Below are 10352 nucleotides of genomic sequence, written 5' to 3' on the forward strand. Positions count from 1 at the left end.
TGGCAGCCTCCAGGCAGACATGGGGCTGCCGGAGCTGAGAGTTCCACCATTTGTTCCAAAGGCAGCCAGGAGAAGACTGGCTTCCAGGGAGGTAGGGTGAGGGTCTTAAAGGCCACACCCACAATGACACACTTCCTCCAACAAGGCCACATCTCATATTGCCATACCCCGGGCCAACCATATTCAAACTATCACAACCTCCTTGCCGGTTCTCTAATTTTTTGTCTGAAGACCTGCCTGAGATGCTAGGAGACCCCTGAAAGAGAGGCAGATAGTACGTGACACACTGTTGGAGGGTTGTTAGAAGTGAGGGTCTGCAAACATCACAGCCAGACCAGTTGGATCCCACACTTGGGGTCAGCTTGGAGATGCTGTGTATCCAGCAAGAGCTGGATTGTACCTCCTGGCTGCTGTACGGGTATGGACTCTGGTGCTTTTTAGGGTGCTACAGAGGTGCACACGAATCTGGAATTTCCTTGCACAGGCCAGTAAGTGGCTGGTAGCCTAACCTTTCTGTCTCTGTGACCTTGAGAGCGTGGCCTAACCTCTGCCTCTGCTTTCCCAACTTAGTGGACTGATCTCACATGAACAGCTCTGTCCTCAGTGCATTGGCTTTCTTTTGAAATTTTTACTTTATTTTATATGTTTGCTTGCCTGTATGCATGTACGTCTGTTGCCGCATGTGTACCTGGTGCCCCGATGACCCAGAAGAAAAGGGATTCCCTGGAACTGGAGTTACAGACGGTTGTGAGCTGCCATGTGGATTCTAGAAGTCAAACCTGTGTCCTCTGAAAGAGCAATCGTGAGTGCTCTTAACCACTGAGCATCTCTCCAGACCCTTGTACTTGACTTTTGACTTTCAAATGCAAAGTGTGTGAGTGAGTGCATGCTTGCCTGTGGTGTGTGTGTGTGTGTGTGTGTGTGTGTGTGTGTGTGTGTGTGTGTGTGTGTGTGTGTGTTGGGTCAAAGGCAGCCCTGAGAGATACCCTGTTCCATTCCAGTAGCCTGCCACTGTCCTGGTGGCTACACCTAGTACAAGTACCTCCAGATTTTATCCCATCAGCCTGTGCTGGATGTCACCTCTAGGCCACATCTCCTGCCTCTGGCCAATGCACATAACACATGAGGGGGCTGATGTCTCTGTGCTATTTTGGGACCCTAAAAACTGCAGCTTCGGCTCCAACCTTAACACACCACAGTGAGTCAGGGGCAGAAGATGTGTAGACAAGAGATAGTGATTTGATGGGCCAGGTGGAGAATGTCAGCGCCTTGGGTGCAAAGTTGTCCCTGCCTATTTAGCTCCTGCCTTGGGAGCTCAAAGCAGGGGTGACCCAAGAGGATAAGAACCCTGTAAAGAAGGAGAGGTGTGGGCTCTGCATCCAGGCCTGTAGCTGGAACCATGAACCAGTACATAATAGTCTCTAGGCATTAGCAAGCTCTTACAGCATCAGAGAGATGACAGATACCAGGGCAGCCTGAAAACAGAACAAGACCTGGGATTCAGAGGTGCTCAATTCCTAAGGAGGGGTGGCTGAAGCCAAGGTCTTCCTGTTCTCCTTCCCTTGGGCTGAGGGCCAGCCTGTCATACCAAGCGGGGCCTGCATCTCCTCACCGCCAGGGCACAATCCCCCAGACTGTGGCTCCTGTTTGGTCCTCTCCATCTCTGGAATTCCATGAAGTCTATGTGATATCACACCCGTCACTGTGTGATCCTTAGCTTTGTGTAGACTCCACACCCGAGGATGTCATTAATGGACCTCAAATTTTAACACAGACTCATTTAAAGAACCAGACCTGATGTGTCTTAGTGACCATCTGTTGAGTGGTATGGAAGCATGAAAGCCAATGAGACCCCAACTACATCAGGTGCTCACATGGCCTCTCTGGAGATGGCCCTGCAGGCACCAAAGGGGCTGGGCCTTGGTCAGAGTAGTAAGGAGCTGTGAAATACACAGCTCTGGAAACAGCAGGAGATAGAGGCCAGAGGAGGCTGGGGCTTGAAAGCACTTCCTGACCTTTAAGACAAAGAGACAGGTGAGACATGAGTTAGCAAGGCCCTGTCAGATCTTGGGAGAAACATTGTTTTTTCTTAGCATGTAACAGGGTGGAGTGGGCAGTTGGGTGTTATTTCAGGCCACTAGGCTGCTGTCTCTGCTCAGTCTATGTTCTGATCAACATAGGCTGGGTTCCTTCATGTTCCCTGTGGGCCATGGGAGGGACCAGGCTTACAGTGGCTCCCAAGAATGTCTGGCTGATCCAGTGATGACATCACAACAATGTCTTGTTCCTGAGAAATCTGTACTCCAGAGAAGCTCCTGTGTTCCCAGATTCTGAGGTAGATGAGCCATGATGGATGCCAGCCTGGCCAGTTCTCCTAGACCCTGGGCCTCTCAAGGTCTAGCTTTACCAGGAAGGGTAGGTTGCGGAGTCTGGCTTTGAGGTCACACTTGGTAGAAGTGGTGTTCAAGATGACTGGGGGTCTTTTGTGGGATCTTTATTGCTCTGAGAGCAGAAGGGGAGAAGTGGTCAGGATGGGAGCTAGCTGCAAAAACAGGATGGTCTCTTGGACAACGGGAAGAGCAGGCATGCCTGAGTCTAGAGAAACAATCAGTGCAGGCAATTGGAACACACACACACACACACACACACACACACACACACACACACAAGCCATAGTGAGTGGAGTGAGCTGTTCCCATGGTGATCTCAGGGAAGGATGCATATGTATTTGGAGATCTCTGGGAAGAGATGTTTATGCATGAAGTCCAGTGGAAAAGAATTTTGAGGTGTCCCACATCCATCTGGGAGGAAGGATGGATCCTGAGGGCCCCTGATCTGACTGTACCCCAGGGTGGCTAAGAGGTCTGAGTAGGTAGGAGACATGGGCACCCTGGGTAGGCTATGACAATCCAGCAAGGCAGATGATATATGTACTAGTTTGCTTTCTATTGCTGTGATAAACTCCATGACAAAAAGGAACTCAGGGAGGAAAAGCTTTATTTGGCTTGTTTACACTTCCAGGTTGCTGTCCGTCACTGAAGACGGTCAGGTTTGCACTTCCAGGTCATTGTCCATGACTGAGAGCATTCAGGGTTTACACTTCCAGGACACTGTCCATCACTGAGGGCAGTCAGGGCAGAAACTCAAGCAGTAGCAGAAGCAGGAAGCATGGAGGAAAGCCATTTACTGACTTGCCCCTAGGCTCATGCTTACTTAGCTAGCTTTTTATAAAGCCCAGGCCCATGTGCCTGTGGGTGGTTCTGCTCACAGTGGAGTGAGCTCTCACACATGTATTAGCAATCAAGACAATGCACACAGGCCAACCTGACCAAAAGAGCTCCCTAGCCAAGACTCTCAGACAACTCTGGACTCTGTCAAGTTGACAGCTAAAGCAAACTAGGAGTAGAGAGATGGTCTGTGCCATGCTCCGGGTTGTCTCAAGCAGACACGGGGTTCTCGGAACCTCAGAGACTCTGGGCTAATGTCCAGTTGGGTAGACACCGGTAAGGCTGGCTCAGGGAGAAGTGGGTGTCCAGAGGTCAAAATTGGACTTGAGGACAGGCTACTTCCCTGCCTGCTCTCAGTTCTCAAACCGAGGAACTGAAGTTGGGAATCCTGTACTGGAGGCAGACAGACAGCCACACTGGCTCCTAAGCTCCAGCGTGGGTGAGGAAAGGCCCTCGTGGGGGATGCAAAGGAAGAGGAGGACCAGCACCCCAAGCTCCTAGTCTCCTGGCATCCCCGAGTTTAGACTTGCCAGAGATTTTGAGATGAAGGCACCATACCACAGGGTGCATCCCAACACAACCTGAGTGGGGTAGGGGAGTGAGTCGCCAATTCTGGGATGCCAGGCGGGTTCTGATGTCCGTGTCCAGTCTCAGGAACAATTTTATTCATGACAGAGACCAAGTGTCCCTCCATCTGTGGGCCTGGTCCGAGTCAGGATTACATCCACACAGATGTCAAAGGAGACAAGTATGTCATGAATGTGGGTCTGGAGTGCTGATGAAGTAATAAAATCCTCTTGGGAATTGCTGCTGGACACAACTCCAAACACTGCGGTTGTAAGTCAACTGACTGTATTCAGTGAGGAAGTAGAAAGGTAAGGGGTGAGTCAGTGCGATGATACATGGATGGTGGCAAATCCTTTCAGGGTCAGTGGGCTCCCAAGCCACCCCTGCCTAGATTGGGGTTGGGGTCCCATTCATCTCTGTGCTCCTGACTAGGCAGGAGCTCAGGCACCTGAGGAGGCCTGCAGCCAGGCTGCTTCCTCAGAGAACCCCTGCTAGGTAGGTAGGCTCTGTCCAGGAAAGAGGTTGAGGAGAGAACTGTCCATGTGCGGAAGCCGTGGGCTCTCTCCTCCTAGGTAGAGGTGCATTGGAAGGGGCTTGCTGCCCATGCAGAGAACCTCACTTTGAGATTCAGATCCCAGAGCCACTAGGTTTCCTGAAGTGTTCGTGCGAGGTTTATATCCTCCAGTGGTCTCTCTCCTTTACACATTTCCCTCTGTGCTTGGTTTCCTGAGGTGGGTCTTCTAAAGCTTATTTTTAGTGTGTGTGTGTGTGTGTGTGTGTGTGTGTGTGTGTGTGTGTGTGTGTGTGTGTATGCGTGCGCGTGAGAGAGAGCACATGCGTTTGGACTCACACACATGTATGTATGTATGTATGTATGTATGTATGTATGTATGTATGTATGTACGTACGTATACCACATGCATGCAGTGCCTGCAGAAGCCAAAAGAGAGAGACAGATCCCCTGGAACTAGAGTTACAGATATGGCCCAGTCAGGGGTTACAATCTCTGAAGCAGCTGGGATGGCAGGCCTGTGCCAGCTTTGCTCTCTGGCTGTGATGTGGAGTCAGGAGGATGCCTGCTGCCATAGTTCAGCCACTTATTCCTCTGTACCTAACTGAATGTCCAGTTTCAGTGTCATTTATGCCTCACCAAAGGAAGGAGCATGGGACGCCGAGAAAAGTCACCACACACTCTAGCTAGGAGGATGCTAGTGGTAGAGGGACAGTTGCCCACCACCATGACTAGCCTGTCTCATGCCTGCCCTGTGTCCTCACTGTAGCCATGGAATAGGGGGATGGGTGGCCGTGGAAGCAGCTGTCATGAGGTGGTCCTGGAGCTCTGCCTAACATGCACCCCCCCCCAGGCCCTCCACGGACACATCGCTCTCTATCTGCCCATTCCCAGAATCCTCCCAGGGGACACATGACTGGGTCATCAGCAAAGATGCCCCTCCATTGTCTTACCGATGGAGCTTTGATCCCAGGTTTTACCTACGTCAGGCAGTTCCCATGGGCTGGGGCTGCAATTGTGACCCACTGGTCTTAGACAGTCATGTCCACAAGTCCCCCTTGGGAAGCCTCTCTCACAGCCCCCAGCTCAGCCTCATCCCCCAGTGCCCGCTGGAGCACCAGCCGGAGGGGTTCCTGAAACCTCTGGCCAGGTGTGCTGCCTAAGAAAAAGTAGATGGCAGGCTTGGCCGCACTGTGCACACTGGCCATGAAGAAGCTGAAGTGATAGAAGTAGAGGGGTGTGTGCCAGGACAAGTTCTTGGACAGCCAGAAGATGCCAAAGGGCAGGCCGCAGAAGAGGAAGAGCAGGATGACCAGCAGGACCAGGGTGGGGAAGCCCCGGGGCTGGTGCCTCTCTGGACCTCGTTCCACCCGCAGCAGCAGGAGCAGGCTGGTCACACACATGGTGCAGCACAGGGCAGCCAGGAGAACTGCCACTACCAGCCACAGCATCCCACACAGGTGGTAGCTGGGTGCTCCGAAGAACTGGGTGCAGGCGCCGCTCAGCAGCAGGTCCAGTAGCAGGCAGAGCACCCAGATGAATGCACACACGCAGGTGGTCAGGTAGCGTGGGCGGCGGCACAGGTACCCGGAGGGGAAGAGAGTGGCCAGGCACTGCTCCGTGCTGATGGCCACCAGGAGGCTCAGGCCCACAATGTAGCAAAAGAACCGCAGCATGATCAGGCTGATATGGACGAATTCAGGGAAGTTCAGCTGGTCCTGCAGCAGCTCAGGGATGATGGCCACCATGTGGCAGCAGAGGAAGATGAGGTCGGCGCAGGCCACATCCAAGAGATAGATGGAGAAGGGATTCCTGTAGACGTTCTGGTTGAGCAGCCAGAGGGCCACTCCGTTGCCCAGCAGCCCACCCAGGCTGAGGAGCTCAGTGAGGGACAGGATGGTCAGGTTGAATGCCATGTCTCCCTGGGTGCTGGGAGAATGCGTGTGCACTCTCAGGGACATCGTGGCTGATGTCTGCGGAAGTCTGTGTCGAGTTTCTCCAGACGCCCCTGCAACTGTAACGACACAGGCTCAGGAGCCGAGCCTACCCTTGCCCGCTTCTGAGGACCCAGGCTTGGGAACAGTAGGTGACAGAAATGGTGACAGCCCCTGGAGGAGGTGCGCACTTCTCAGTTCTGTCTCAGCACCTTACCTAACCTCCCTCTCCAAGGCGTGAGATAGAAAGGTTTCTGTCAGTTGTCCCAGGGGCTTGCTCATACTGCATGCTCTGTGCTTTCCCTGGAGGGCCTGGATGATCTGGAACATGGGGAGACAAAAAGGGGCCCAGACCTGTGGCTCCCTTTGTATAGGAGACATAGGACCTGGAGGGATGACTCTGGAGGTCCCCTTGTGTTTGCCATCTGCATAAAAACTCTCAAATCTTCTAGGCCTTTCTGGAACATTCCATGAGGGTGTATTGCCAGTGGGCTCTGGACCCTCTAGCTGGCCATGGTATCTTATAGGCAAGGTAGGCCCAACAATCTCAATCTCTCTCTCTCTCTCTCTCTCTCTCTCTCTCTCTCTCTCTCTCTCTCTCTGTCTGTCTGTCTTTTTCTCTCTCTCTCTCTCCTTTGCCCTGTGCCCACAGCAGACAGTACTCCAACCCTTCAGGGAGGCCACTCATTCGTCCCTTTCCTTCCTTGAAGGGGAAGAGGCAGTCGTCTGAAGGTGAAGCTAAGCAGAGTCTCACCTCTGCCTTCTTTGCCTGAGGCAGTGGCTCATGGATGCTAAAGGGTGGGGCTGGAGAGTCCGTACAATCCTGACTTATCATGGGGGGGGACAGTGCCAATGAGGCAGATAAACTCCATACCTCACTAGAGACCCAGACCTCAGAAGGCCAGCATGTCCCTGTCCCGCCCATCAACTGGGATCCCCTGTCTTGTCCCAGCACCTGCAGTCATCTGTCCCATCCTATCACTGCCTTCAGCTTTTCCTTGTGCTTTGCAGAGACAGGACAAGGCCTTTTGCTCCCCAGAGATTGGCTGGAGCCTTCTTCCTGCCTTGGTGCCGCTGGTCCTCTGGTCTCCGTTGGGGAGTGGGGATGTCAATCCCTAGGTGGAGATTAAAGGCTCCACTCGTGGCTTTGTGTTCTATCCCAGCTTGCAAGGCACTGAGGGGCAACGGGCAAGGGTATAGGGAGTGCAGTGGGGTGATTGGAGTCTAGCTAGTGGGGCTGGGTTCTCTGAAGTACCGTCATCCCATGTTAACCAGCCCTAGGCACACATTCCACAGGGGAAAACACTGACCATGGCCCCAGGCATTCCTGCTCTTACTGGTGGGTCAAGACAGTGTCCCCATGCCTAGGAAGCCTTGGAGGGGTTGCCATGGTCAGGGGGAACACTCAGAAGTGAGACCCCTGACACAAGAACCCTCTCAACCACTCACTTCCACACACCCATGCACTGAGCTGCTTCCAGGACCCCAGGGAGACTCTGGCTCTGAAGGAGCGGGTGGTCTTCCCAGCCTTGAGGTTCGGCCATCTCCCTCCCTCTCCTTTTCCAGCCCGGCCTACTCACTTACCTCTGTACCTGAAGAGGCCTGTCCGTATACCAAGGGCCTCAGTGCCAGTTAGAAATGAGGACTAGGGAGAACACAGTCCTGCATACCCCAGGGAAGGCCTGGGAAGGAGGGAAGAGGAGAGCACATGGAAAGTGAGGTGGGCAGGGAGAGGAAGAAGAGAGGGAGGGGAGGGAGGAGACAGGCTGAGCATGGGAGCTATAGCCACACCGGGGAATGATGACAATGGCAACAATACAGAGGTGACAGACAGAGCAAGGCTTAGCCAGGCCTGGCCAGTGTCCCTTCCCCAATAGAGCCCTGTGTGGGGGCTGTGTGGAGGTCACCTGCCCAGCTGGAGGTTGGGGTCTCAGGGCTGGGTAGCAGGAAGGAGCTCTGTGGGTGGAAGCAGGGAGAAGGAAGACAACAATGGAGGAGAGATACCCATTTTCCCCTTGGAAAAACAGGAGGCTGGGGTTGGACATAGGTGTGGCTCTGCCTTCTGTAGATTGGCATCAGGCATGCCCTGCCCTGGCTCTGCTCTCGTTGGGGACAGTGAGGATTGAGGATCAGTGCTAGGGGAACCGGCTCCTGGATCTCCGTGGAGTAAGACCCATCCTCCTTTCCCGCAGAGGACACAGTAGTACACGGGGGACTGATGGGACAGGAGCCTCACCACAGGTGGGGGGAAGGTGCTGTTTAACTCAGCTTCCCTTCTGGAGTGGCCCAGAGCTGCCTGCAAGCCAGATGGCACAGCCCAAGTCAGAGGATGGAGGATAGGCCAGCTGCTCCTCCCCCACTCGCCCAGCGGCCGCGCCCCCATCACCCAGCAGACATCCAGCTCCTGGGCGGGCCCCAGAGCTCTGACCAGTATCCCGTGGCTGCTCACCGTTCTGCGTCTCCCTGCTCCACCCTGAACCTTGGAGGAACTGGCCAGGAAATTCCTGGCCAGGCGGAGGCTCCAGCTGCTGCCGGAGCTGCTGAGATAGATGCAGGCGGGCGCTCAGACTCCGCGTCAGCAGGCTCCTCAGTGTCACATGGTGTTGGAGGGGCTAGGGCTGGTCAGGAAATAGCCTCTCTAGGGACTTTGTTCGCAAGCTGGGTTCAACTTCGGCTCAGGTATGAATGGCAGGAGACAGCCAGCTCCTTCCTCCAGTCTTCCTGAGCAAGCCTGGGACTCAGAGAAAATCGGGATAGTCAGGGAAGCTCAGACACGCCCAGCAATGACCTCACGGGCTCTCCTGTCTAGACTCAGACACCCAGGGGCCCTTTAGAGACCACTTCTGTCTACTGATGACACAGAGGGGCCATCATGTGCCAGGCCCTAGAGACCCTCCGTCTCTAATGAGCAGAGTGCGGAGGCTGTTGGCCCTGGCAATTCCAGGCAACAGAGCAGTGGGAGGCCAGGTTGTAGCTGAGGCAGAGGGTGATGGCTGGTGTGTGTACAGTCTGCAGCAGAGAGAGGGACAAGAGACAGTTTCACATGGGTGAACCCTAAGAATTCAGGGCTCTCTGATCATCTTAAAACCACGAGTTGCTGGTCACAGCTGGTGTTTAATAAGAAAGAGCATGCACAGGCCCTAGCTTAGGATTTCCAGAAGTGCGGGCCCTAGCAACTCTCTTTTCCACCTGAGTGCTGGGGGGAAACTTTAGATGTATGGGAGAGTCCCAAGAGGAACCCAACATTCACCAAGTGCAAATGGTCCTCATGGCAATGATGCCTGTGTCCCTATTGCTTGTGGAGCCAAGCTGGAACATGTTTCTGACAGTGACCGTGTCCCTTAAGAAATCTGGGCTGCAAACCTGAAGTTCTGGCATCTCCCTTCATGACCACAGGGTGACAGTCACACTCAGGAAATCATGGTGTCTGATGACTGTTGGCAGCTGAGTCCTGAGGGTGTCACCTGTTGGGATGTCTCCAAGCTCCATTCCCACCTGCCTTATCTGCTGCTGGGATTCTATACATCTCTGCAGGGTGCTGCTGGCTTGGCTGGCCACCCTTGAGAGGCTGTGCCAGCAGAGGGCGCTAGAGAGGAGAAGGGTCCCATCCTGTCTTGTGTGGGCACATCTTCTGTTTTGTTTGTATGAAAGTCTCCTTTAGCCCAGATTGGCCTTGAACTCTCGATGTGGCCAGGAATCTCTGATCCTCCTGACTCCATCACCCGAGTGCTGAAATTACAAACCAGGGTTATGTCTATGTCCCCACACCTTGCTTATGTGGTTCCGGGGGTGGAACCAGGGCTTTAGTCAGGCAAACAGTCTACCACCTGAACTCCATCGTAGCCTCACCTCGCGTTTTGAACCCTCTCTTTCTTTTGCTTTAGCTTTCGTTGCAGTCCAAACTGCTCAGCAATTCTCCCAGCCTGGTGGTAGCAGTTGGTTCTAGTTTGTGGTCTTTGTAAAATTTGAAAAACTGCCCCTTGTTTGACATTTGAGAGACACCAGCTACCAGCTGGCTGGCTGCTCTCCTCAGAAGCCCGAGGTGTGACTGTGTGGCCTCAAGGCTTAGAATGAATGCGACCAATGGCAGCTCCTTTGAGTCCCAGGACGGGG

At 53.8% G+C, this 10352-nt stretch overlaps 1 protein-coding gene across 5 annotated transcripts; it reads right to left on the reverse strand.

Annotated features, from left to right (window-relative positions):
- Window positions 1-2980: 2980 nt before the first annotated feature.
- Mrgpre (MAS related GPR family member E) lies at window positions 2981-8919 on the reverse strand. Of its 5 annotated transcripts, XM_087579144.1 has the most exons (5): window positions 8689-8819; window positions 8476-8535; window positions 7824-7921; window positions 6457-6560; window positions 2981-6319 (listed from the first exon to the last, which is right to left on the reverse strand). In XM_087579144.1, exon 5 carries the CDS (start codon window positions 6264-6266, stop codon window positions 5337-5339), a length of 930 nt encoding a protein of 309 aa, XP_087435270.1. In that variant the 5' UTR covers window positions 6267-6319; window positions 6457-6560; window positions 7824-7921; window positions 8476-8535; window positions 8689-8819; the 3' UTR covers window positions 2981-5336.
- Between the last annotated feature and the right edge of the window lie 1433 nt (window positions 8920-10352).

The sequence above is a fragment of the Rattus norvegicus genome, chromosome 1, assembly GCF_021556685.1.
Source record: "Rattus norvegicus strain SHRSP/BbbUtx chromosome 1, alternate assembly SHRSP_T2T, whole genome shotgun sequence".
NCBI classification, from domain to species: Eukaryota; Metazoa; Chordata; class Mammalia; order Rodentia; family Muridae; genus Rattus; species Rattus norvegicus.